Raw genomic sequence first — 27,102 nt, 5'->3', positions numbered from 1 at the left:
TTCCCATCGGCTGTGATAATGACCGGATCCTGTGGCGTCACAAATTGGGCCTCGACGGCAACCGTATCTATGTGTTCGTTATTTTGGGTTGTCTGAAGTGAGAGCTTCTCTGCCTGTTGGGCGAATTTGACGGCTGTTTGGACAGTAGCGGAGCTGGACGGCTCCGACATGGCCTGGTTATGGTCGGTACTAAGTCCCATTGCGATGTTTAACTATTATAAGTATATTCATCTGGCCTCGAAGGTTATTTGTCAAGTCTTTGTATGAACTCTTTAGACGGAAAGATAGTTTGCAAAAATTTCCAACTGGGATAATATCAAGTAAAAAATAATGAGTCGTGTACCGAATGGATTGACGTCGCTAAATCCAAGTGTGATCTAGTAATGAGATCTAGTAACCCAGCAATGTTTGCAATACCACGTCATGGTTTTCTTAGAGGGAAGATATTGAGCCGAACCCGGATTGGATTCCAAGGCAGCTAGCCACCGACGAAATGAAGATATATCAAAGTAGGGAGTTGATGTGCCACTAGTGTAAATCGGTGAATGACATTAGGATCAAGGGGTCACGATAAAAATGGAAAGCGATCGAGGGTAGAATCTTGCTAAGGTAGGTCCTGGAGATCAAGGAATACTACGTCAGTATGCAGATCGTAGTCTGAATTTCCTGTGTGCCTATTAGGTAGTTGATTCCGAGCCGCTGGGCACTAGTGAAGACTAAATGAAAGAGAACGTAGGGGATGAATGCTCCCTTGACTTAGGTTAAGTGTTGTGGGTTGGACGATAAAGACATGTGAAAGTGAAGAAGAGAGGGGACTATCGCCACTTTATATAGAGGCAAATGAAACCTTAAACTATGGTCTATTCAATGTCAAGTATTATGTAGATTAAATAATTGATGTTGACGGAAAGAACACTAGTCAAGTTAACTCTAAAGAAAGTGAAGAACGTGCGAGTTACATATTTCTATAAATTACCTAAGTGTAGTTGCGTAAGGAAAGTATAAATGGATAGCATTGGTAAAGTTGTGCTAAACAAGGCAGTCAAAGTTTACATTAGTTAGTACAAAGTTCTTGCCCGCAGAGATTAATACCAGAGTTACCTAAAACGAACACAATTGCACGTGTTTAATAGTTTACTTGAATCACATTGTAACTATTATTTCAGACGGATAAAAGAAAATTAAATAATTATACAGGATCATGCATATGTTCAATAGAATCTACATTCTTTTTCTTTAATTTTTTATTATCAATTAAGTAAGTAGTCGTATGTCACAACAACAACAACTTACATGTGGTACGAAGTAGATACAAAAATACTTGGGTAGATCCACCTTTAATTGCAAAGCCATCAATTGATATCGATAACGTTGGTTTATTCCACTTACCATACTATTAGTTGTTGGTCTGTGCATCTATCGAATATGGACAATGCCTCGGTCAAAATTATAGCAGGTGTAAGCAAAGCCGAAAGTCAATTGGGTCAATTGGGTGACCCGAAGAAGGAAGAAGCAAGAAGCGAAGAAGAATAAGAAAAGGGTATACAACGCGACGGAATAATATACCCGTGGGGTCTTATGAGTTGTCATCCTATCAATCCTATCATTTATCGACCTCGTCAAATAATTGTCTTCTAAAATTCCACTTTCCTCTATGCGCGACACCTCGCGACTTGCGGGGCCCTGATCCGCCTTAATGATTTCTATCACGGCGTACCGCTCCTTAAGATTCTAAAAGCCATACGTCGCGACTATGGCTACTCCTACTCGCGATCCAGGTGCTCATCGAAAGCGAAGGCGGAGGAGAAGGCAGGATAAGCCTGCCTTACCAGCAAAGCTTGTGCTGGACAATCATGTGAAAGGAGACGTTGGCATATTATCCAACAACCTATTCGCTGATTTGTTCCCTCACTTACAAGACGGTGAGTGTCTCGAGGGGATGCTTGGGCTCTCTGCACGTAGCCGTGTTCGAAAACTAATAAAGACCTAATGTGATACAGATTCGGGTGAAGACGAGACCAGCCAACCTCTCAACATCCAGCATGTTGCTATTGCCCCGTGGACACCGTCTCCGAATCCCCAACGGACAAATTGGACTATAGTCCCCATCGCTAAATCCACCTCCCTTGCCGATTCTACAATCCAATTCTCCCCTTCGTCCCTTGCCCTGCAAAGTTTTGCGACAATATTGCAGCAGGTTGCACCCTCGAGGCTTTCTGGTCATAATAGAGGCGGCATTGAAGTTCTGGTCTTAGACGTGGCAACCATCCCCTTGGATACTGTCTTTGTACACCTCGAAAGTGACTTAGTGAAGAGACTTGAGAATGGGGAAGGGACTTTCTTTAACGATCATCTCTCCGCTGAAAAGAAAGCGGTCACGGGGCCTGATGTTTCGACGGATCGCCTCGCTGCTGCGTTGCGTGTAGCTTTGGGGACCTTGAAGATCGTTCATAACGGAGACCTATTCCCTTTACCATTGCCTCCACATCCTATCACACACGTACCTCCTACACCCGGCAAGGTAACACTTTGCGAACCCGTAGCACAAGGCATCCTAGCACCAACTACCAAGATCATCTTGACGAGGGGTCACACTCAGTCGAAGCAAGCTCGAGGCGCCATTACCTCACCCCAAGCTTTAAATAGCGTCGACCAGGATGGCGAAGACACGGCAACCGACCAGTTTTATTCTGCTACCGAAGAACGAGATAAGGCGGATGGTCCGAGCGAGACGTCGGATATTATAACAGATGTTGACACGGAAATTTCAGAACCCGAGAATGAAGATGAACTCTCCGACGATTCACTTGACGAGATCATCTCTCTTCAAGCCCCGTCGCTGCCATCTACCAATGCTAGCGGCGTCTCTACCATGCAACCAGGAACGCCATTGACCCTTGGGCGAGGAAGGATCGGCAACGGCAATACTCCCTCGGTCTTCTCTAGTTTTACCGCTACGACCGCTCGCCAAGGTCGCCCTAAGGGTCGCCTCTTCAAGGCTCACGGCTTGATGAGCAAAATACCATCGGAATTACTTCACCCTAAACCAACAGCCGAAGACGATGAAGAAGCAAGGGTATACGTAGATATCATCTCTCTAACTAGGATAGGGTGCTTCTCCGGGGATTGGGTCCGACTCGAGGCCTCAGAGGAACCTCCGGCAAACGGAATCGGGTTGTTCGGCCTAGGCAGCTTCGGACAACCAGGGGAAGAAGAGTCAGTATGGCGACCAGCTAAGATTTATGGGCTCCCGGAGGGTTATTCCCACAGGCCCATGACTAGAATCCCAAGCTCGAAGCACGATGTAAATAATCGAAGACCTTCGTTCTTTGATTCCAAAGTTCCAACGCATACTGGACCTGGTGCGTACATGTCGCCCCTCTTGCTCGCAAACCTAGAGGGCGCGCCTTACGTTCGTTTATCTCCGTTGAAAAGAACAGCTCAACCTCCGAGACCAGGCCAGGCAAAAATCACCGGATCGATCCGCCCTCCCTACGCTCGCGATGTTACTCTTCAGCAAATACGCACGCCCGTCTCTTCCGAAAAAGCTCTTCAGACAGCTATATTCGGTGGACTCAAGGATCACTTCGCGCGAAGTATTCGCGTAGTCAAAACTGGCGATTTGGTTGGAATTCCAATTGACACGCAACTCGGACGTACCCTCCAGGAATCAACAAATACCGGCGATGGCCTTGTTCTTGACGACGTCGTAGCTCTTACAGCTTCAAGCAAGTCCGGTGCAGTAGCTGCATCAAAACCGGACGCCGTCGCTTGGTTCAAAATCGCTCACATAGAACGTCAAAAGACGGAACCCGTCGACGAAGAGGACGACGAGGATATTTGGGGTGATGTAGCTTGTGTCGACAGCTCTTCGACTCAGATTGCCCAATCTGGCGGTACTACTAGTTGTCTCCCAGGCACGAAAGATAGCAATTGGCCTTACTATTTAGGCGTTGAAGAAGCTCCTCGGCCTACATCTAGTGTCCTGTCTTCGGTGGCACAGCCTCAGGCGAGGTTTACCCCGCCCCTGAGACGGCGATTGAGAGAGCTACTGGCGGCTGCTACGAGTAAACGAGCTGTTCATCTTAAAATGCCCCCGGTTGCTGTTCTTCTCGTATCAAACCAACGCAACATAGGCAAGGCTACTTTGGCTACCAATGCTTGTGCAGACATTGGTCTACATACATTCACTATCGATTCTTATGACGTGGTTAATGAGAGTGGAGCTGGGGGGAGCGATGTCAAAACTGAAGGCCTCCTTAAGGCGCGAGCAGATCGTGCCATGAGTTGCGGTCCGGAATGTTGTGCTCTGCTTATTCGACATATCGAAGCCCTCACGGCCGATAGGATGGTAGCTGCAATGAAGGAAGTACTCAGTGATACTAGAGTATTAATTGCAACGACAACCGAAGTAGACAAGGTGCCGGACGGAATCAGAGGACTCTTTACCCACGAGCTCGAAATGGGTGCTCCCGATGAAGGCGAACGTGAGGGTATTTTGCAATCCATAATACAAAACCGAGGGGTATCTTTAGCTCCTGAGGTTGAGCTAAGTGGAGTCGCCATTAAAACGGCAGCTCTAGTTGCTGGTGATCTGGTTGATGTGGTTGAGCGTGCGATAGTCGCACGTGACTCACGCCTAGAGAGACTATCGACGAAGGCTTCGAACGATAATTCGATCGTCACCGTTCGCGATGTACAAGTGGCAGGAGGTTCGTCTGCGAGGTGTCTAACGAAGGCTGATTTCGAAATTGCTGTGGACGCGGCACGGAAGAACTTCGCAGACGCAATTGGCGCACCGAAGATTCCGAACGTCACCTGGGATGATGTTGGTGGTCTCAGCAATGTCAAGGAAGCGGTGATGGAGACCATCCAGCTTCCGTTGGAGAGGCCAGAGTTATTTGCTAAAGGAATGAAGAAGCGTTCCGGCATCTTGTTCTACGGCCCACCCGGTACGGGAAAGACGCTGTTAGCAAAGGCAATTGCTACAGAGTACAGCTTGAATTTCTTCAGTGTGAAGGGCCCCGAGCTGCTAAACATGTATATTGGAGAGTCCGAAGCCAATGTCCGCCGCGTCTTCCAGCGAGCCCGAGATGCGAGACCCTGCGTTGTCTTCTTCGACGAACTTGATTCGGTTGCTCCAAAGCGAGGAAACCAAGGCGACAGTGGAGGTGTCATGGATCGTATCGTCTCCCAGCTTTTAGCAGAACTCGATGGCATGTCTGGGGGAGATGACGAAGGAGGCGGCGTCTTCGTTATTGGCGCCACGAACCGACCCGATCTACTTGATCAGGCGTTGCTACGTCCCGGTAGATTTGACAAGATGCTCTACCTTGGCGTGTCCGACACGCACGAAAAGCAGATCACAATTATGGAAGCCTTGACAAGAAAGTATGTCTTTAATCTAATTATCTTAGCCTTGCACAGGGGAACAACTCATAATATGCATATACTAACCTCGCCTACAGATTTACACTCCACCCGTCCGTCTCATTGCCGGCTGTCGCAGAGCATCTGCCCTTCACTTACACGGGTGCCGATTTCTACGCGTTGTGTAGTGACGCTATGCTTAAGGCGGTTACGCGACAGGCGTCTCTAGTAGACACCAAGATTCGGGTTATCAACGCGGAGCGGGAGAAAGATGGGCACGGCCCGATCTCCACAGCTAACTTCTTCGACCACCACGCCACGCCCGAGGACGTCGCTGTCATGGTCACAGAGCAAGACTTCCTCGACGCGAACCGGGAACTAATCCCCAGCGTCAGCGCCGGCGAGCTCTCTCATTACGAGCAAGTCCGCGCCACCTTCGAGAACCAAGACTCCAAACCTCAGAAGCAACAACGACCGCCGTCACCGCCGCCGCCGCCTCAGCCAGAAATAGCCGAGGCTCCCGCGACGCCGGCGTTCCGCAGGCCGAAGTCCCGGTCGATCTCGAGCAACAAGGGCAAAGGCAAACCGACGACACCCACCAGCACCAGCAGCAAGGGGAAAGGGAAGGCCCTCGCCAACGCCAGCGACGAGGGGAGCGGGAACGAGAAGGAGAAGGAGAACGAGGCGGGAAACGCGTACGGTGGGAGCAGCCTGACGAATGGGAGGAGGAGAAGCGGGAGCGCGAGTACGACGACTAAGGGGAAGGGTAAAGCACAGGCTTCACCTACAGCGAAGTTTAACCACGGGACGGCGAGCGATGACGAGGGCCTTTACTAAATGGACATTGTGGGTGCCGTCGAAAAATTGTGAAAGGAGGGGGAGGGGAGGGGAGGGAGGTGGGACTTGGAGGGTTATATATAAATATATAGATGGTAAGAGTAGTAGTATAGTATAGTATAGTATAGTATATCCGGAAGGGTATAGGTTACTAGTACAAAAGATATATTATCTACTAGTTATTAAGTATTAACTATTAACTATCTATTATAATAACACGTTATTAATCTAAAAAGAAGTATTCCCATCCTCGTCGATGCAATAATAAATACTGTGTACCGCTATTAACGTTCTCGCGGATCAAGATAATCGATAAGTCTTTATTTAGGTATTTTGTCTTCTCTTCGCAAATTTGGTATCTAATTAGCACCCCCGGCCCCTATTGTCTGCTGAAAAGCAGTATTAAGTGAAGAGTGAAAAACTCGCCGGCATCGTCGACGTATTGAATACTATAAAGTTGATTGGTTATTTCTTTGCTTCAACTTTTCCCTTTCCCTTGCCTTCCTCTTCCTCCGTCTCCTCTTCTTCGTCATCGTCGTCGTCGTCGTCCTCTTCATCATCTTCTTCATCATCTTCTTCCTCTTCCTCTTCGTCCTCGCCCTCCTTTTTCTCCTCTTCATCGTCATCGTGCCCCTCCTCATCTTCACTATCTTCCTCCTCCGAACTCGTCGCCTCGGGAATCGCCTCGGCCTTTTCAATCTCGGCGATTTCCTCGAGAGACACCTCCTCCACGACGGCACCGTGGAGAAGCTCGGTTATGTTAGGAGTCGCGCCGGTACCATCTGCCCTCCACGACCCAGTCGTCGGGCTTTGCAACATGGGGCGCAGCACGTCCTCTTCCGTCGGGGTAGTCTCGCGCCATGACGCCGCCGTTGGCGACCGTATGGCCGCTTCGCCTGCCGGTATTTCCTTATCTTTGTCCGATATCTTCAGCTTGCTTAGCTTTTCAGCTGCTGAGCGGGTAGACATCGCAGACTTAGGCTTAGGTAGTGTAGAAGTAATTCTAGATGATGTAGTCGTAGTCTTAGGCTTGATCGGGACTGTTTTAGGGATCGTCGTGGCAGGAGTAGCTTTTGAGGGAGTTGCTCTCGAAGGAATTGTTCTCGAAGGAGTTGCTTTCGAAGGGGCTACTTTCGAAGGGGCCGCTTTCGAGGGGGTTGCTTTGGAAGTCGTTACTTTAGGCTTGGATACTGCCGCTGCCGCTGCCGCCCTAGCCCTGGACGAGGCTGTAGTGGTAGTAGGAGTAGTAGTAGTAGCCTTCCTAGCACTGGAGCTAGTACTGGCGGTGGCGGTGGATTTCTTAACGTCTTTGGTGTCCGTCTTCTTAATGACCTTGGTTTCTGGCTTCTTGACCTCTTTGGCGTCTGGTTTCTTAGTATCCTTCTTTTCTACTTTCTTGACATCCTTGGTGTCGGGCTTCTTGGTATCTTTGCTCTCGGGTTTCTTAGCATCCTTGCTGTCTACTTTCTTGGCCTCCTTGGTGTCTTTGGTATCTGTTTTCTTCGTATCCTTGACATCCTTGACGTCCTTGACGTCCATTACTTCAGGGGTATCTGGTTTCTTAATATCCTCGGTTTCTGATTTTTCGGTAGTCTTGCTCTCCAACTCTTTGGTTTCCTTGGGCTCTTCCTTAGGCTCCTCCTTGCTCTCCTTGGTGTCTTTGTCATCTGACTTCTTAATATCCTCGCTCTCCTTGGCGTCGTTATCTTTCTTCCCGTAGACCTTAGCTCGCAAGCTGTCCAGATGCACCTGCTTCGCTTTCGCCGCGGCCTCCTCAGCAATACTACGGACGGGTTCGGCGGTGCTAGCTGCTTTGGCTGCTACTCCGGATTTGCTTGTCGATGACGCTGCTGCCGCTTTCGTCTTATCGTTTTCGGGTAGCGGAGGTGCCGCAGGCGGTGGTGGTGCGGGAGCGCCCGTCGCAAGGGTAGGGGTTGATGCGGCGGCTGGCTTCTTAACTTTAGGGGCAGGTGGTGGAGGTGCCTGGCTCTTGGGCGGGATGGTGAAGTCGTCGTAGTAGATGGTGACATTTTGTTTCAGTTCGCCGTACTCGTTCCACTCCTCGATCTCTACTAGATCCTACGCGACCACTTCGTTAGTGGTACATCTAAGAAGCTTACATTCGTAATCGACTTACGCCTAGAACCATGCCCATCTGTACTAGACCGGGAAGCTTGCGTTGTCGTCCAGATGCATCTTTGCCAGCCCTTCGACCCCATATCATACGTGCCTTGTCATCAATAGCAATATCTAGAGCTTTGAATGGCACCTTGTTGGCTCTTAGGATAGTCTCTAATCGCGAAGTAGCCGTCACGATGTGAGAGGAACCGGCCGTAAGAGAGGTGTAGATATATAGAGCGGGGTCGGTCGAGTACGTCGCGGCCTTGGTGTCGTCTGCCATCGTGTCGCAAATGATATTATCAAGTTTTCGAGAGGATCGAGAGGACTAAGCCGATAAAAGAAGAATGAGGAAGGAGAAGGAGAGAAATCAAACTTATAAATCTTTGGAGGTTGAAAATGGGATGCTCCTGGTTCGAGGTCGGAAGAATGCGAGAACGAATCCCCTGGATCAGATAACGATAGACGGCCTAATCGATAGCACGTTTAGGAGGTTTAGGAGGTTTAGGACGTTTAGGACGTTTCACCCGTGCTCTACCAGCCTGCCGGCACGAGACCGCTAAAGCCTAAAGGCTAAAAGCCATTGGCGCAAGATTTAAGTTTTGATTGGGCGCTTGTACTTGAATATGACTTCATAGCATAATTGAATAAGGTTTGACGCTTAAGATTTAACAGTAACTGCATATGTGCAGCTTTACCGAAACCTCGGGATTTCTATTATTGTTCAAATATCTGCCCTCTGTCGAAAACATAGAGCAATTTATAATTAGGGATATTCCTGATTGACCCAAGTGTAGAATACTTACAAGGCTTCGTAGTCTCTATTTTGTTTCAAGACATACGAATCATGGACATTGGCCCAATCGCACAGAAATCCAAGGTGCCCAGAGTCTGTCTTATCTACAACTCAAAGAATGAAAGGATGATGTGGTGGTTGTTGAACATTACAATCAACTCGGACTTCTTCTACTGGGTGAGGGAGATCCCAGCCTCGATCCGTGCCACGGAAGGAATGTCCATAACCAACGCAAACCAAGGGTCGTCTTATATAAAGAAACTTCGTGATGGGTATCGCGAATCTCAGACCGGTGTCGTTGCTGACATATCGTGCTCTTTCACCGGTCACTCCTCGTCGTACGCGTACGAGTATTACATCCAGGGTTACTGTCTATTAACTTATCCTGCCTTTTTTACTAGTCATTTTAGCCGTCAATGGTGTTGTATGAAAAAGAAAAATAAGATGTTTGCATAATTCGCTCATCCTGAAGGAGGTGGCTCGGTCTACCCGCGGTACCGGTTTCGTGGGAGAAGTCCATTGCAGAAAAAGAATGGAAACGGGATCAGTCAGAAGTATGTAACTATACCTGATATAACAGGTTCTCACCGTGTCCCCGAAAGCTCGTTAGCTCCATTTCTTCTGGGTATCTGCAGCAAGGGATCCCTGCGCGTACATCCGGTGGGTTGCAGCGAGCAAGCCTACAAGGCTATCATGTATGAGGAATATATTATATACCTACTATTATATTATATACTATTGGCTGCTGCGTTGAAATATAGCCGTGGCTTGAGCCTCCGCCCACGTAGGTACTGTAGTGATATGCCTCCCTTTTTATCCTATGTGACACAGGCTACGAGGTTGCTCGCAGATCAACTCCCTTTCGAACTAGAGTGTAGTGATTGCTAATCCCGTTTCCCAAGTCCTGCCGTCTGACTTTGGTGCGCCCTATTTTGGAGTGTCACTTTTGAGTTCCTTGTTTATTTCAAGTAACTAGGTATTGTGAGTTTATCCTTTCTATAAACCCAGGTACTATTAAATATCAGGAAGACTGCAGGGTTTTCCTAATACGGCCCCTATCACATATCATAAACTGATTCGAATATATCTAGTTATCATCTGTAATAATAGAAAATTCCTTTCACTAGCTCACCCAGTTACATTAACACGGCAGGAATATTGAAAGCCCAAATCCTAATGACGGCTCGCTAGTCATCAGACCTGAAGATTTCTATTCTAGTAGTACCGTAATAAGCGGTGTACCTACGGCTAAGTTATGACATGCTTGGTAATACTTGGTAATGTCTCATGCCAAAACGTAACTCACGAACAAACTATTGACCTTTCTAACTCCGAAACGCCGCTGTTCTATATTCTTAGCCCTCACTCCCCGACTAGTGACCAATCACCAGAACGTACCGGCAATACCCTACTTGGCACTCTGCTGCCCAATGGCGTTCGAGCCCGACACTAAAGGACAGATTTGACGTCCCGACTGCTCGGGTAGGATGTTGAGCAGTCGGCGGCCGTCGGCCCCACCGTATCTCAGTGGCGATGAGGCAAGCATCGATGATATGTACCGGTACCTATTCCGCTGCAGAGTTCCTCGTGTCACTTACACTACCTATACCTACACTACGTAGGTAGCTCGCGTACGAAGTACAGGGGCTTAATAGTTTTGCTGCACGTAACAGCTAATATGTGCATGATATGCGTGATAGTGCGCAAGCGGTACCATAATATATTACACATACTATGTGCGCTACCAATTTCAGCTGCGTTCGCTTAGCACAGAGACCGTCAGCATTAGAGCTTACAATATAGGTACCTATACCCAATCTTGCTAGAGCGCGCGGGTCGCTTAGGGACTCTCACCGTGGGGGAGACGGAGACCCTGGTAGAAATGCTTCGAAGGAGCCGCCCAGCCGCCCAGCCGGCCACTAGAGCCCCTTCGCCGTAGGTCGTTCATTCATGATACCTAGATGCTACCGTCGGCATGGGGCTGATCCTGTTTTGGGCTGCAGGGCTATTGATAAAATAACCCGCGTTAATGACTGGCATAGGCATGGCATGGCATGGCATGGTTGAATGGGCCAAATGTTGGGACGGCCAAGGGTTGCTTTTTTTGTTTTTCTTCCAAACGGGTATTTCGTTCCGGCCGTGCACCGCATTTCGACGCCCGCGATGATGTGTTGCAGATCCAAGTCCTTGGGTCTGAAAACCCCCGAAAGGTAAAAATGATAACGACAGGCCCCAAGCTTACCGGTCTTGGTTTTCCTAGATTTCTCCTCAAACTGCCAACTTCATTCCTGGACCCTGGTACGCGCCCTCTTAGAGACAAGACGGCTGAAGCCGAAACTCGAAAGGAGGAGAGCAGAAACTAAAAGTCAAATTTTTCTGATCGGGCACCCGAGATTTTGGTCGTTGACCCGGATATAGATATAGACATGAAACACGACGTTACTTCGACCGTGATGGAGGAGGCTAACGATGAAGGGAACTACCGCTTGGACGTGATGATACCAAGTAACGGATGTACCTAATAAATGGTTCATGGCAACATTTGGTATTAGCGGGCACGAAATGACGAGATGCCACTCAACCAGGAAGACGTGAGTTCTGGTCGAGACAACCCCTCGGATAAGGGAGTCTGACATATTTCTAAAGAAAGAAAAGAAAAAGAAAAGAAAACCCCCGTAGGTAGGCTGGCCTTGTAGGGTGTTCCCCGAAGAGCAGGATTGTCCTCAGCATGGCTTAAAAAAAAAAAACCTGGGTAGGCGAGATAAGTCTGGTCTGGTCTGGGTTGGGTTGGTTTGCCTGCTGCTTATAAAAAGGGCCACGGGAATCCTCTCGCAGCGCACCAACGCAGGTTATTCCCGCTCGATTGCCCTTTTACTACCTAATATATATATATATATGTATGTGCGTAAGACGTACATTAGAGAAGAGAGACACTGCTAGCAAACTGCATCTAATTTATTTCTTCTATTGTTGACGGGACCGTACGAGTTACAAGGATCTTAAGTATTGGTTCTTCCGTTTCCTCTTTCGTTAGTGGCTTATCCCCAGAGATCCCTCAATATGACAGCTCACAAACTAAACTGACTTTTGGATCAGGTGCTCGTGCTAGGTACAGCAAGAGAGAGCGAAAGAGAGAGCGAAAGAGAGAGAGAGAGAGAGAGAGAGAGAGAGAGAGAGAGAGAGAGAGAGAGAGAGAGAGAGGGCCGCGCGGCGATAAACCAATAAACAGCCCGTTCGTCTTATAAGTCGATCTGCTTATAAAACCACCCGCAGCCGCCGCAATGGATGCCGTGCGTCATGGACTCGACCGTGGCTCTGTTCTCCGGATGCCAGAGCCAGAGCCAGAGCCAGAGCCAGAGCTTACGTACAGCCACGCGGTCCCCTCCTCCGACCACAGATGGTTCCGTGCCTTTGCCGTCCAGGACATATCACCATCACCGCTTGGGACGAGCCATCATCGGGGACCAAGAGTGGTAGAACTCGCGCAAAAGTGGTGCGACCATCGAGATCGAGGTTGTCCACACGACTGCGACTCGAAAAAAAGCTTATGTGACAGATGCGAGAGGAACGAGTGCAGTGCGTTTCACGGTTAACAAATACCTAACCTATGCTTTTGTTTATATATCTATATTTTTTGGAATGGGAAACGGAGGAAACAACAGATCTAGAGCGGGGAGTTCTTAATGGGTTGGTTGGTTGGTTGGTTGGTTGGATGGGCATGGGCATCTATAATATTAACCCTTCTCAACTTGTTTATTCATGTTGAGGGAATAATATGTATGTATGTATGTATGTGTAAAGGAAGCAAGCAGTGGCTTGGAGTGTGCGTGTTTTATTTTTGTTTTTAATAATAATCCCTTTCTTCCCTTTTTACTAAACTCCGTGCTTACCTACCTAGGTACCTATATCAAAACATCATCACACTATAATATGTCTGATTTCCCTGTTCCTGACGTGAGCAAAAGCAATTTCGAACCAGGTAAGCATGACATATTCCGTACAGGAGGTTCATATCATCATCATCATCATCATCATCATCCGTGCTACCCAACCCTTCAGCCTGGTCTGTCCAACCCTCCAACCCTCCAACCCTCCAACCTCGTGGCTGGACAGGGATTCCCGGTTTCATCATGGTGGAGAGATGGACCATGTTGGCCCGGCCTCCGGAGCCTTTCCGAAGCCTGTCGCCTCCAAACCGGGTTGCGGGATGAGCGCACACAAGGTCAAGATTCCCGTAAAGAGGTACCTAATCAATAAGATACGCGTTAACAACCGCAGGAAAATCTTTCACCGGTGTGGGGAAAGGTAGCTGTCACATCCCCCTAGGGTTAATTATTACAACTATCTTATACGCGCAGATCCGAGCGAAATCGGCCTTACCATCGAGCTATCTGGTTCAATTTCCGAGTTACGGTAGTATTAAAAATTGAAACTGTTTGAAATATAGTTCGCCTTAGCTACCTATTGCCTAGCTCATGGAAGCTATACTATAATTACAATATTAACGTAGTATAATACACTGCTAATATAGCTTAGTATACGAGTTACAGCAATTCGTACAGAACTTGGCCACTCACCCCGGACCACTATATCTATAAGAAGCCGAGAGGATTATATCAAAAATATTACAAAATTCACAGCAAAGAAACACAAAAAAGCATTGGCAACGGAAAATATTTGTCATTGGTCGAGTCGGCTCCGTATAACCAACACGATGCCTTAGTTGAATATGCAACATGAAGAACCATCCAACTCCTCCGCATGCTCTCCCCTGTAAGTACCGCACCGCACCGCACTCACTCACTCGCTCGCAACACAAAACCTGCAATTATAGACATAGAGAAAGCGCTGTCACGCCTAGGGGGTATTCGGCCAAACCCGGCCAGATTTTTCCTAAACCGATATATTCGCCTCCGAAATGCGCCAAACGTCCTTCCCCGGAGAATTAATAGTGTGATTGGACGGAAGTGAAGAAAAATATCGTCCGGATATTTTGAGCTGAGCGCTCTACCTTGCGGGAGCTAGAACTCAGGTTTGCCAAGGGTAATTGTCACATCTGGCAATTCCTCGACCATCTCTATCCTTCCGCTTAGATCAGGAGAGCAGCACCCATAGCCACCACACCCATCAGCAGACCCGAGTGGACAGACACCAGGCCAGCAGCACCGGTAGTGGGGATTACGGGCGCGGAGGCCGACGGCGCAACAGCCGCCGTTGTGGAGACCACCGAAGTCAGAGTAGCGTACGTAGTAGGGATCACGTAGCTAGAAGTAGCGTTGGGGTAGGCAGTAGGTCCAACGTGCGTGGTAGAGTTAGAAATGGGGTACCAAGTGGAAGAGATAATAGATGAAGAGGATGAGGAGGTAGAGGTAGAAGAGCTGCTGCTGGTAGTGGTGTTCAACGCGATGGAGCTGGTAGGATAAGCAGGAGGCGTTGAGATCGAAGATGACGTTGTCGGAACAGAGCTGGTAGAGGGCGTGTACAGCGGGCAGGCGGTGTTGTCAGGGCTGCACTTGGTGATGGTGACTGTCGCCGTCAGGTAAGATATGGCGGTGGTGGTGTCTGCGACGGCGGACGCGACGCTAGCAGCCACTGCGATGAAAGATGAGGCACGCATCTTGGATGTTTTGTTGTTGATCGAAGAAAAAAAATTGGGTATCTTTTTTAGAATATCCTCCTCGAGATCGCCGGAGCGGAAATGTTCCAATTGTCCAAGCTAAAATAGCTACTTGAAAATCACTAGATCTGAAGGGAGCGTGGATATCACGATATGCTGATCCTGTGTGACGATCTGAATTGTAATTGTACTTCGTTAAGACGTTATTTATTGATGTCGAAGGAGTGACTGTGACCGCGTAACTGATGAGATATTTAAGGAGCGTGGGTTGCAAAAATGCAAATTAGTTCACAGTTACAAAAAGGAACGGAAACGAAGTCGGTGCTCGAAGCTTGAAGGGGACCTTAAAAGGGGAGGAACAGAAGAAGGGGAATGGGCGGTGGGAGTGGATGCTGGCGACATGGCCTTTTTTATTAGAACATGGGGGGGGGAGATTTTTGCAAAGCTGCAAAGGCAAGGTCAATTCCGCCAATTTCTTCCAATAATACCTCAGAGGCTCAGAGACAAGGGGCCGGCTAGAAAGCTAGGTCAAATTAAGGCATACTACCTACCGATTAATGTGGATCGACAAACGTCTTCCGGGAAGGAACAAGGGGGCTATCGACTACGGTCCCTTGCCGCTTGCCGGGGTAACACGGACAACCGACAAACAGCCTTGATTGCGACAAAGGGTTAGAACTTCAAAGGGGCCAATTCTATTGCTGCATGGCAGGCATGACAGGCATGGTCGTGCCATTAACCCGCGTGTACATAGTAATCCGCATGGCCATATTGTCGGCTTGTCAGTTGGTAGTTCAATGAGGCCATGGACCAAGTGGATTAAGGAAGATCAAAGAAAACTACCTAGGTACTTAGGTAATTGTATTTGAGAACAACTCTCTCTGACTGGTAGAATAACACAGAACAGACGCAGACGGACAGCTTGGCAAGCAGCGCGTGCAGCGTGTTCCTACAGTAGCTCGGTAGGGTTACTTTTTCATTGTTGTTCCTGCAGGAAAGACAAGAGAGAAAAAAAAAAAAAGCGGGAATACAATCATAGCTCGGTCTCCTGTCATTGGAGCTTGGAGCTCTCCCCCATGTGCACTAGCCAGGAACCGATGGCCTAGCGTAGCCGCTTGCAATTCCCTTTATAGAATTAGATCATCGACGCTAGAGCGAAAATGGCCTTTAGGGATCTTCCTACATAGTTTATCTAGCCAATCATAGTGTGTTGCAATCGGTACCATATGAGGAATAGGAAATTGTACAAAGTACCTCATATGCAAGATAGTGTTGTATTATGAGTTTATTATGAGTCCAGCTTACATATGTACCTACTATGTAATTCCGATTGATTATTCTGCGTCCATCTTGTTTGCCTCCGGCCTATATACTCATGCTGCAGTTACAAAGTCTTTTCATTGCCAATGTTGGTTGGCAAACAAGAATAATAAATCCCGCTCAGGTAGGAGAATAATCATATTTAGAGTATTTCTCATTGGTCTACATCAACGTATTATTCCTTCGTTTCCCGAAATTACAAACAACCTGTATGGCATGATTCTGCGCGCGACATACTTGGGCATATTCCGTATTGATCATTGATCACCGATTAGGTACCTATCCAACCAAGATATCTATTTTCTGTTTCTGTCCTCCATATGTATTCCGTAGTGCTTAATTATATCTCTAGGCGGTATTTCTAGAACCTCCATACATACAATCTTGGTTTTCTATTCAGCTCTTTGGCTCTTTATCCATTCATCTGCCATTGCCACGAATCTCGACCCCATCTTTCAACTCCACCTAACTAAATCAAACAACACTACATAGATCGAGCGCATTAGAAGACTAAAATGAGCCCCTCTCCACTAACCTTGCCACCCCGAGATGAAAGGAGAGAGTCCGTATCTACTTCGAATCACGGTAGGGCAACCAAGTGGTCATAGCCGCCAAACTTGTGGCTTCAGCATGATTTACACGGACCTGGGGGTTCCAGAACCTAGACCCTGAGCAATGGTGCTAGAATCAACAACCCCATGATAACACGTGAGGATTCCGACTTCATATTCGATAATGACTAATATCAGGGGAAGAGGTTGGGCTCTAATATCCACATATGTACCTAACATACCATAGACATATCTTGGGTTAGGTTAGGTTAGGTTAGGTTAGGTTAAGTACCTCCTAGTAATAATTAGGGCCACGACCGTCCCACACCCCGTTGTGTATAACCGGATGGCACTGGTATCTAGCAGCATTTCTCTTCCCCGGGCCACCGCGAGTACTGCTGCCGTCGTTGTTGTGATAAGCATCGTCTCGGGCCGGAAAAGGGGAAGCCTGAAATTGTTGCCAGCCGCCGCGGGGGTCTAAGTCTGCATAGTGCTGGGCACCCCCCCACGGCGGTGGAGATGTCGGGGCGTAGGCATGGAAGTGAGTGTGGTTCTGGGGGCTTCGCTCGGGGCGGTCAGCGTGCGAGCCCGCCTCACCGAGAATCTGGTCCAGACATTCCAAAACTGACCGCTTGAGTTTCCGCTGGTCGGGAGGCGCGCGTCCCTGTCCCTCAGACGCGTACGGGTCGTCGAGGGGTGCCTGTCGTTCATATGATGTTTTCGTATTGTTGTTTCTTCTGCTTGGCTGTCGGGTCTGATGAGGATTGCTACTGCTCTTAGACGACGATTTCTGTTCAGCCTCCTGTTCCGCCTGTCGAAACCATTGGTAGTAGTTCCACGCCTCCTGCATGTTTTGCTGTCGCTGACGCGCCTGTTCTTTATTTTTCGCGTCCTCCTCTAACATCGTTCGAACTTTGCTGATCTCGGCGGCACATCTGTCTTGCTTGGTGCTGTGCTCGCTGTAGTGCTTGTTGATCGCATCATGGGTCTGTCTAAGCGCGTTATTCACGCCCTGGACCGCTGCGTGGGTGTTGTTAATATCATCACGGGCCCCCTCGAGAGCGCCTTGGGTGCTTCCGGCCAAGGCTCGGGCCACCGCGACTCCGCCGGAGACGACGCCCTTCAGCTGCTCTATCTTCTCCCCGATCTCCTTCGCCGCGCCCAGACTGCCGTTCAGCGCCTCTCCATGCGAGGCCCACGAGCCACGCGTTACGTAGTAGGGTTCGTCTTTAAAATACTGCTCCATGCCGTATGGGAAGTAATTGAAGTTCGGATGATACATCGCCGCCGCAGTTCCTATTCCCGCAGGTTCCTGATAGAGTGCGTCGTCCGCTGCTTCGTACGGAATATCGTGGACCACGTTACCGCCGACTGCCCTCCTCAAACTCGCTTGCTTCTTTGCCTTCTTATTCCTGGGCTTGGGAGCTGGATAATGGAAGAAGCACATCACTCACATCACTAAGAAGTAAAAGAATGCGAGATGAATTCAGTTGCACATCTGAGAAGATATACGCACCACTTCTTTTTATAATCGTCTACATCTGGAGATCGCGGGGATATTCTATCCATCTCTCACAGGAGAATACTTTATCCTAGCTGAATCTATTCTCGGACAAGACGAAAGGTGATCTTAGACACCTCCCACCGCCATTTAGATGTCGCCGCATTGTTGGATGCAAGCTCCCGAAGCATACGTTCCCATAGCCCTTTGGTATGCTCATGCAGGTTTTACATGATGCAGCTCCCAATATCTGATGTAGGCGGGCTATCCTCACTGAGCTGATTCCGCCGGCGATACTCTCGCATTCGACCCGAGACAGGATATAGAAGGACAATCAGAGCTCATACTTCTTTGTCGCCATCAGAAGTCATCCAATCACTTTACCTTTATCCTTTCGGGACCTTGAACCACGAGGTCCCATTCCATCATTGTCTTCATTAACGAACAACCAAAACATTTTGCCAATCGGGGAGTCCGAAACGCGTTACATCAGTGCTGGGATATGTCTTGATACAGGCGCTTCTGGAAAGCGCATGGCAGATGTGAAGCAACATAACGATATGAACTCATGTCTCGAAGAGAAGATACGGTTTCTATGGATAACAATCATCTTCTTTTCTTTTGTATCCAAGTTTTCATTATGGGTCTAGACTACGGCATGGGAGGGAATGGAGTTCATAAGAATGATTTAGAGCTAGGATTTAAGAGGCAACGAAGTATTGATATAACGGCAACGTATATACTATAGATCTAGAAACAGGGATTTGCAATGGGTAAATGGGATTCTCAACCATATAACGATACGCTCTTCTATAAATAGTGAAGAGGCATGCGGATTCTACAGACGCCAAGTTTTTAAACATGCGTTTCACGTTGACGTATTATTGTAAAGACATAAGAGAACTTACGAACTTCAGCCTTTGTGACCTTTGAGAGCTTACTCTCCTGTTGAAATAATTAAGCTAGGAAGTAGCACTAGAGAGTTATATTTACTATTATTCGTATCCTAACTTAAGCTCCGTACTACAGTACCAAGATTTTAGGTTTAAAGCCTAACTAACTCGATAGATATCCTCCTTTTCGTACCCCTAACTGTACGTCACACACACACAGCTTACCTCACCATCTAATCACTCTACAATAACTTACTCGCGCCGTTCACATTTCAGGGGTGTGGGAAACCTTAAGAGTTAAATGTTAAGTAAGAATCTTAAAAGTCAATGCTTCATAAATTCCTGAACGCTAAGTCCATCTGCTATGTGCGCATGCCCATAATCCACCGCACGCCTAGGCGTCAGAAGGGGGGAATAAATGGTGAAGAATATATACAGGTAGAAGAAGAGAAGTCAAAAATCCCAATGTCAGCCCCCTTGCTATCCATCGGAACGAGATACCCGGCCTGTTGGGTATCTTTTACTCCCGCCCCTGCACCCTGCACCCTGGTATCCTGCCGAATAAAATCGCAAAGTAAATGAATAAAACGCCGTGCTTAGAACCTCTGGGTATCACTGCCCTCCTCTCTCCTTCCGACGCCACAATCCAAGCCGCCCCTAAAAGTCTTAAGAGATCACGACAAAATCTGTCCTGACCCCCTAAGTGTGATATGCGACATTTACGCTGTAAATCGTTTCCGGACAGCGCCGTCTCGCTTCGTCGCGTAACCGTCCGAGAACACTTTGACTGAGTTGATTAACCAGTACGAATCCTTGAACGCCTCCGGGTTCTGTGACACGTAGTCCTGGCACGAAGAAGCCTTCGAAGCGCAGACAGGGTCGCTGCCGAATACCTTTCCAGCCCAGTCGCCGCACAGCGTTGTGTCGAAGACGATCTGGTGCTCCTTGAAGTGGCTCGGGATATCGCAGCCCTCTCCCGAGAACGAAGTCTGAGGACTACCCCAGGTACTAGGATCAGGTTGTCCCGCTGCGATATCTTGAGGGATGTCGCCGTTTCGCGGGAAGAAGAATATGTTAATGGCTAACGAAGTCCACTCTACGGCAAAGATACCACCGCCGATCTCGTTGAAGCCGTCTGCGAAGGTTTGCGTGTCTTGACTCGAAATTCCGCAGCCGAGGTTTCCGGTTCCTGGAGCATTGCAATCGCCCTGCGAGAATGTACATCCAGGACCAGTGTGGAGAGTGTAAGTGCTGTTCGTGTCGAGGTTCACCCCTTCAATGATATCAATCTCCCCGTTAAACGGCCAGTCTTGGCCTACGGTCCAGAACGCTGGCCACTGTGAATATAAAGATTAGTTACTATGTTTCTTTTGGGATTGAATGCGGGTTACTGTGTGTTGGGAAGGGAGGAATACTTACAGTTCCACACTGGGAAGCTGGCTGATGAGCGATATCAGCAATAATAAGACCGTTACTATAAGTCTTCTTAGAGTTGACTCTGACGGATCCACGACCACCGATCGGATTCATGGTGGTGTGGTCGACACCTAGGTAAACGGCATCGTTGGCTAAGCCGGCAAGCGACTGGGCATTTGCCTCAATCGCTGTCTGATACCTGACAAACCCGTTTGTCGGATCAGGGAGACTGAAGAACTCGAAACCCTCGAAAAAGTTTGTTTGATCGTACGAGTCTTGGATTGTGTAGGCAGCTTGAGTAGCTGCAGCTCCGAGGGCTAGGGCGCCACCAAGGCGCGAAATTTGATTTGTGAATAACATCTTGTTGACACGGTATAATTCGTGTGAGAAGGAATGTGAAAGTAGGTCCAAGATATGCGTGGTGAGTAAATCGTAAGGAATGGATGCGTGGGAAAAAAAGAAAAAAAAACTTGCGCCGGGCAAGGTTACGATAGTATAGTGAGAGAATCGAGGTCGGTGTTGCAAACCAGTGCCTTTGAATTTAAATATGTAACAAGACAAGATCGAGTCTGAAAGGCAACAGTTTTATAAATTCGAAAATGAATGTGTTGTGACTGAACAATCACGCGGGTGAATATTTCGTTGTTGTTTGCCGAAGCAGCTGAAGCACGTGGTGGAGTCGAGAACAAAGGTACGGTAGCTGCAACAAAGAATCACTTACTTTGACGGACAGTCAAGTAGGTTGAGTCAGGTAGATGTAGATATAATGAGAGACAAAAATTGGACAATCGGTTATAGCCGCATAAAGAACGACGGCTGACCGAGTTGAAGAATGATGGAATCTACGTGACCGGAATGTGTTGGCCACAGAGTAACAACTTCGGCAGCAGCAGTCGAATATAACAGACATAAGAAGTTCCGAGGGAAGGTCGGAGACAAGATAAAATATAAACCAGATGTTTCCCCCCGGCCATAAATAAATTAAGCAGGCACGATCAAAGCCTTTACAACCTTCCTAAGGAATCTAAGGAATCTAAGGAATCCAAGGAATCCAAGGAAGATCCCGGCCAACTACCTGATATGCCATGTTCAACCCGCGCAGGCCTGGTGTGTAAGTGTAAGATGGCTCGAACATTCGCACATCCTCGAACAGGGTCGCATTACTTAATACCAACCGGAGTGATAGGATCTAGGCCGTCCACCAGTCAATTGGCGAAACGGGCTTCCCTAGAGACGCGGACATATGAAGCTAGCATGGGAACCCGGGCTCACATCTTTAGACCGGAGAGTTAGAATGGTGCTGGTTGGAGGATATGCCACCGAATTTGCTGTATTGGAAACAGTAGATAGGTAGTCTATCAGACAGTAGAACATCGGACTAGGGTAGGGGATGGAGCCTCAGGGGAAAATGCTTCTTAGGATGCGACAGTAAGGCGCAAGTAGAAGGTTGAAAGTCTACTAGGTTAGAAAGTCCAGCTAGTCCCCGGTATGCCGGTCTTTGTGGAGGCGGACGATTTCCAGGTCGGGCAGGTTTAAAAGCTCCTCAGCCAATGGTTGGCATGGTACCGATCGAACCTGGGAATATGTACAGGCGCCACATCCTTGGCAGCGCGGCCAGCCCCTTATGTCTTGCATATAGTCTGCTACATGTAAATGTACTATACTTTTAGTGATATGTATTCATTGCTAATAAATAACATGATGAGCAACTTCTATTAATCAGCATAGTACTAAACTTTTACGCGCCACAGCTGCTGATTAGCCCTCACCCCGTTTCTGAAACAACATGGCGAAACAAATTGCTCGAAACGGCCTGCTTCCTCTGGGCATACCGTTGGATATCGAAATTTAAATCGGGTAGCAACTACTACGCATTTCGGCCCTCCTCCGAGTTCGCCGTGGAGGATCTACAGAACGCTAGAAACAAAATACCACCATATCTGTACGTTATTAGATTGAGTTGAGATCGTAGCATTGTTATATGCTCGAAGTTACCTATCTTTAATCTCTCCAATATATAAGCCAATAACAACAGGTCTACTCTTTCTATTCCCTTACTTAGGTGGTTTTGCTTTTTCTTTTTCTGAATATTTATACTTCTCACGCCCGTGCCCTTTACGCTTCGAACAGGCTTAAATAAATTAGGTGTGTTAAAAGTAACTTAAGATGACTTCAACTAAGTAGCTTTGATATTGCCTAAAATTAGATATCTATAGATCAGTAACCATCCCTTATCCCTCGATACCCTTTGAATAGAATATAGCCCTACCTGTCGCATGCTAGATTAAATCTAGGTTGAATGCTAGGGATAATCCCGGACGTAGATCGTCAGCTTTCCTTAGGACGCATGAATAGATAATCCCACGAACGTCTATTTCGAGATGGTAGTAACACAGCGCATTGAATTCATTTATATTCGGGGCTATCTCCCTTGGGAGTTAGTGCATTGGTAAAGATCCTGCAAGGTATGTCTCGCGTTTCACGACGTTCCCGAGATCTCAATCTCAATGAAAAGGCGTGGGCTATCGAATCAGTAGTAAGGTGACTAAACTATCAAACATCGCCTCGAACGGAACTGTAATCAAACGCATCGATTGACAAAAGGAAGACTTTTAATCGATCTCTAGATCTTACTTGAGATCAGGGACAGGCTACCCATGTTGTCAGTTTTGGTCCAGATGACTTAAGGGGGGATATTATAACTCACGCATTTGCGAATACTGTCACGGGCCTCGCAAACTTTCTTGTGAGTTGGCCAGTCAACTCGCTGGCAATTTTTATCACAGTAACGAACCATCTTGCAACGACCACAGTGAAGGTCGACATCTCTGTCCCCGCAATTCATGCAGACTTTGCTGACCATCTCTGATGAGGGAGCCTCATCTGAAGAGAATCTGTCGATGAAGGTATGGTCAGTAATCTCCTGCCTAGCTCACATTTTCATATATCGCCGAGTATCAGATAATCGATGGCTAAGAAATTAAGGGTTTTTCTTTTTCCTTTTCGGTATTATCAACGATATACCCTGCGAGATAACTGATACTGACGATTGTTGAATGCCCAAGGAACCTAGCAAGAATGAAAATCTACCACTTACCCTAAGCCACTGAACCAGAACTCATCACCAAGGTCGTACTTCTGCGGACCTCGTTCCTCGGCTCGTCTCGTGTCAATGAGACCCTTAGAACCCGTCTCCCAAGGTGTCCCATCATTCTTGTATTCGTCGAGCGCCGTGACCAGCTGCAACTGCTGCTCGAGCGTAGGGAGCCAGGGCCGAAGGATTCGAAGCGCTCTCAAGTGGCGGTCTTCGATGATCACACCGAGCTCCATGGCTAGCATCCCTAAGATGATAGCTATGCGCTCTCGCTTGTGGTGGCTAGTAGTTGGCTTGAAGTCGCTGGAGAGAATCTTTTCAAACTTCTGGGAGAGCAGGCCGTCGTTCAGCTTTTTGATCGTGCCGGATCTGCCCTCTTCCTCGGTTGGGTATATGAGGTCACAGTCGCACATGTCGCTGAGGTCGTTGGCGATATCGTAGTCATCGTCGGACTGCATGAGACCTTTGCCCCAGGCCGGCATCTTGGCTATGCTTTGGAATATTAGATATGGATATGGTGATATGGTATGGGATGGGTGATGTAGAAGAATAATAGTTGATTATGGGATCGCCGGTAGGGAAGACGAGACGATTTTGAGGATAACAATAGAGAGTTTAAGAAGACGGAACGGAGGAAATCGGCACCTACCTAAAGGTAGGCAGGTGCTTTAGGTAGGTACCTAAGGAGTTAGTTAATGTGACATGCACGGATGTGATTTCTGCTAAAAAGTCATTTAGGAAAGCGCCAATTGCTATTGTGTTTTGTAAATATCCGTTCTTTCCTGTGCAGCAAACTTTCTTTCTCTTTCGATATACATGTATTTACCTCATGTAGTACCTCAGGAGGTAAGCTTGGTATTATCATTAATGGCCGTTACATCATATTGCTTGACTCATCTGGATCTTTTGTCCTTATTACCTAGGTACCATCTGACTTGAAGTGTGATATTGGGGTTAGAGTATCGTGGCATGAATCACTCATGAAAACATATCTTCTATCGGCAAGCACATATCTCAAGGGAACCAAATTGCAACTTAAATATCCAATATCATTGAATCCTTTCATATAACGTCAAAGGATGACATACATTACATAGCAATACAGATGCACATGAGCCCCAGCTGTCTTACTCCAAGTCGTCTCATCGTCTCATCCCTTTAAAAAGGCTGGCTGAACCATTTCTCCTAATGGCCCACGTCCATGATTAAAAGAAGTTGAGGATAGACATGACAGCCAACTAGGTAAACCCCGAAGACTTAAGCATGCCCTTCCAGTTGCAACGCAAGATGGGTATATTGCGCAACAAGCAAAGCCATTGACTTGCGCCACGAATAGGGAGGCGTTAATATGTCGTAGGCGGGGGACAAATAATATAATATTCAAAGGAAGAGAATTATAAAATTACGCGATCCAGCGGTCCAAACCAGGAACCACGTTGGAATCAGGGCAATACCGGGTCCAGAAGGTAGTTATCCTATACTGTAATGCCGATAATTAGTAAACGTTGGCTACATGTATGTAAGGCTATCGGGTATGAATTGAGTTTGAGAAGGGAAAGGTTAAAAAAGGTAAGTGGTACGCTGACGTAGCCAAGGTAAAGGGGAAGTAGAAGATAGAATAGATTATACGCACACTTGACTTTCTGGCCCGTTATTTTCTCCCAAATTACAGCAACGAGGTCTTCTTTAAACCTCTCCCAAGGATTGCGGTTTAGATAGTAGCTGAGCTCGCGGAAGTTATACATTTCTCCCCAGCAGTCGCGACCCCATTCACAGCCTGCCATGTTAACAACAAAATCTCGATCTTCCTGCTTATAATGGATGCGGGAGTCGTTTCCGTTGTCGGAGCACGCGCCAGTCGGGAAGCTGTTGATCTTTCGCTGTGGAAGGAAGGCTGTATGAGTTCGAATCCAAGGTTGATTTGTGTATAATTGCTCCAACGCGTCCTGTTCTTTATGTTCCCACTCCATGTGCTTTTGCTCGTATGCTACCGGGTCCCACCATATATCCAGTAAACGGTCGGTCCACTCGCTTCGTCTGATGAAGAAGGAGCCTAGATTAAATCCCGAACAGTCCTGAGAGAGTATGAGGTTTACAGAGTCAACGCTTCCGTCTCCTACTGGGCTTAATGACTCCGGATCCAGATAGTTGGCTTGAAGGGGATGGGAGATATTGAGAGGATTAAACTCGTTTATGTCCCGATAGATGTGCTTTTCCAGATTGTTGAAAATGTGATGCTGAAGCGAATAGGAGGGCTCCATGACGAACGTATTCAGGTCCAACCACCAAATCCTCCGACACGTTAGCGTAACAGAACTTCATAGCGCAATCGGTTGCTTACCATTCGGCTTTTGGATATTTCCTAAAACTGTTCCTGATACTGTCCACCTTCTCCCAACTTTCTCGCCATTCATGCGCGTACCGTTTTTTGGTGCTCATGTCGACAATTTCGAGGTCGTAACCCCATCTCGCGACGTACTTTCGTTTGTTCCTCACACTATCCCTTTCGATAGCCCACTCCCGCGCTCCTTTCCATTCCATCACGCCACCGCCAACATTTGCGGCAAGTATGATGACAAACTTCTCCCCGCCTCCTAACCAGCCTGTTCTTCTCCAGTAGTACCACAGGGCTGAAGCGCGGTTAGTTACCTGCACGGGTAAAATCTACGGCTAAGACTTACGAGTGATATAGAATAGTATATAGCACGCGAGCAGGAGTAACGCTATAGCCGCACGTATCTTCCATTTCCTACTCATTCGTGTAATCGTGGCTTTTATCCTACCAAGGAGGGGAACCTTCCACCTGCCCCGTCCAAGCTTCTCTTTCTCTGCATATCTGTCATCCGTTGCCGTGTTAAAGGATGGTAGGCTACTCGAGATGCGTCGCATATGTCGGGTGAAGAAGCCCTGGTTGTGTGTTGAGAAGGATGGATAACTGGTAACACCTTGGGTCTTAAGCCTCGCAGACTCCCACGTTACGCCACCGCCGTTGGGCCCCGAGAATGATGCCTTCGCCGGGCTGGATCGGCCACTGGTGTTGATATTTAGGCCCGGAGAAGACCATCCTCCTCCGGGGACAGGAGAGGGACTCCTGCTCAAGGACATCGGAAGGTTGGGTGTGCCTGGAACGTAACTCGCGTCAATAGGGCTGTTTGAATCGATGAGAGGCGCATGTCGTCAACATACCAGGTATCGAACTTAGCGTTGGTTGCAAATACTGGGCCTGTTGGCCCAGACGTAGAGGGGGAACGCGATTATTACCAAGCGCGGAGACCGAGTCGCTCCTTACGGAAGATTGTGTCCGACGGTGGGCGATCGCGGGGCGGTCGCTGAAAGACGAGGAAGAAACTTCGTTATCGGAGTCGACGGGAGCCAGATTCACTATTCCTTCCGTCGCAGTCCTCAAGTTGAGAGGCTGTCGACAGGCAAAAGCAGGTATATGTTAGATAGAAAGTCTAAGGTGGCTGAAGCCACATTCAAGGATGCGGATAATAAAGGTGACAGGAGTGTCTCAGGGATAACAACACGGCGACAGGACAATTGGCCTTGTCCCGATTGCGATTGGGTCTCTATCGGAGGAGAATTTGCC

At 47.9% G+C, this 27,102-nt stretch overlaps 8 protein-coding genes across 8 annotated transcripts; 2 read left to right on the top strand and 6 right to left on the bottom strand.

Moving 5' to 3' along the window:
- Window positions 1–1,297: 1,297 nt before the first annotated feature.
- On the top strand, window positions 1,298–6,279 carry F4817DRAFT_329894 (AAA-domain-containing protein). The gene is made up of 3 exons (XM_049302315.1): window positions 1,298–1,922; window positions 2,001–5,391; window positions 5,469–6,279. Exons 1-3 carry the CDS (start codon window positions 1,754–1,756, stop codon window positions 6,205–6,207), a joined length of 4,299 nt encoding a protein of 1,432 aa, XP_049161454.1. The 5' UTR covers window positions 1,298–1,753; the 3' UTR covers window positions 6,208–6,279.
- A 160-nt stretch (window positions 6,280–6,439) lies between these two features.
- F4817DRAFT_13742 (uncharacterized protein) lies at window positions 6,440–8,856 on the bottom strand. The gene is made up of 2 exons (XM_049297833.1): window positions 8,345–8,856; window positions 6,440–8,286 (listed from the first exon to the last, which is right to left on the bottom strand). The coding sequence occupies exons 1-2, from the start codon at window positions 8,606–8,608 to the stop codon at window positions 6,673–6,675; spliced, it is 1,878 nt and encodes a 625-aa protein (XP_049161453.1). The 5' UTR covers window positions 8,609–8,856; the 3' UTR covers window positions 6,440–6,672.
- Window positions 8,857–12,262: 3,406 nt separating this feature from the next.
- F4817DRAFT_329889 (uncharacterized protein) lies at window positions 12,263–12,886 on the top strand. Its single transcript, XM_049302314.1, has one exon. The coding sequence runs from the start codon at window positions 12,403–12,405 to the stop codon at window positions 12,712–12,714; it is 312 nt and encodes a 103-aa protein (XP_049161452.1). The 5' UTR covers window positions 12,263–12,402; the 3' UTR covers window positions 12,715–12,886.
- A 669-nt stretch (window positions 12,887–13,555) lies between these two features.
- On the bottom strand, window positions 13,556–15,159 carry F4817DRAFT_329886 (uncharacterized protein). Its single transcript, XM_049302313.1, has one exon. The coding sequence runs from the start codon at window positions 14,736–14,738 to the stop codon at window positions 14,211–14,213; it is 528 nt and encodes a 175-aa protein (XP_049161451.1). The 5' UTR covers window positions 14,739–15,159; the 3' UTR covers window positions 13,556–14,210.
- A 1,454-nt stretch (window positions 15,160–16,613) lies between these two features.
- On the bottom strand, window positions 16,614–18,367 carry F4817DRAFT_13696 (uncharacterized protein). The gene has a single exon (XM_049297828.1). It carries the CDS (start codon window positions 18,054–18,056, stop codon window positions 16,905–16,907), a length of 1,152 nt encoding a protein of 383 aa, XP_049161450.1. The 5' UTR covers window positions 18,057–18,367; the 3' UTR covers window positions 16,614–16,904.
- Window positions 18,368–19,653: 1,286 nt separating this feature from the next.
- On the bottom strand, window positions 19,654–21,139 carry F4817DRAFT_13692 (glycoside hydrolase family 16 protein). The gene is made up of 2 exons (XM_049297827.1): window positions 20,423–21,139; window positions 19,654–20,340 (listed from the first exon to the last, which is right to left on the bottom strand). Exons 1-2 carry the CDS (start codon window positions 20,777–20,779, stop codon window positions 19,723–19,725), a joined length of 975 nt encoding a protein of 324 aa, XP_049161449.1. The 5' UTR covers window positions 20,780–21,139; the 3' UTR covers window positions 19,654–19,722.
- Window positions 21,140–23,049: 1,910 nt separating this feature from the next.
- Window positions 23,050–23,995, bottom strand: F4817DRAFT_313440 (uncharacterized protein; the record flags this gene model as incomplete). The annotated part of the gene is made up of 3 exons (XM_049300251.1): window positions 23,050–23,070; window positions 23,127–23,346; window positions 23,517–23,995. 3 exons carry the CDS (start codon window positions 23,993–23,995, stop codon window positions 23,050–23,052), a joined length of 720 nt encoding a protein of 239 aa, XP_049161448.1.
- A 725-nt stretch (window positions 23,996–24,720) lies between these two features.
- Window positions 24,721–26,785, bottom strand: F4817DRAFT_13661 (glycosyltransferase family 34 protein). Its single transcript, XM_049297824.1, has 4 exons — window positions 26,195–26,785; window positions 25,855–26,143; window positions 25,147–25,805; window positions 24,721–24,993 (listed from the first exon to the last, which is right to left on the bottom strand). Exons 1-4 carry the CDS (start codon window positions 26,616–26,618, stop codon window positions 24,989–24,991), a joined length of 1,377 nt encoding a protein of 458 aa, XP_049161447.1. The 5' UTR covers window positions 26,619–26,785; the 3' UTR covers window positions 24,721–24,988.
- Window positions 26,786–27,102: the final 317 nt, after the last annotated feature.

The sequence above is a fragment of the Daldinia loculata genome (genome assembly GCF_022478755.1).
Source record: "Daldinia loculata strain CBS 113971 unplaced genomic scaffold F4817scaffold_10, whole genome shotgun sequence".
NCBI classification, from domain to species: domain Eukaryota; kingdom Fungi; phylum Ascomycota; class Sordariomycetes; order Xylariales; family Hypoxylaceae; genus Daldinia; species Daldinia loculata.
Note: the sequence above shows the minus strand (reverse complement) of the source record. Positions and strands in the feature narration are given on the sequence as shown.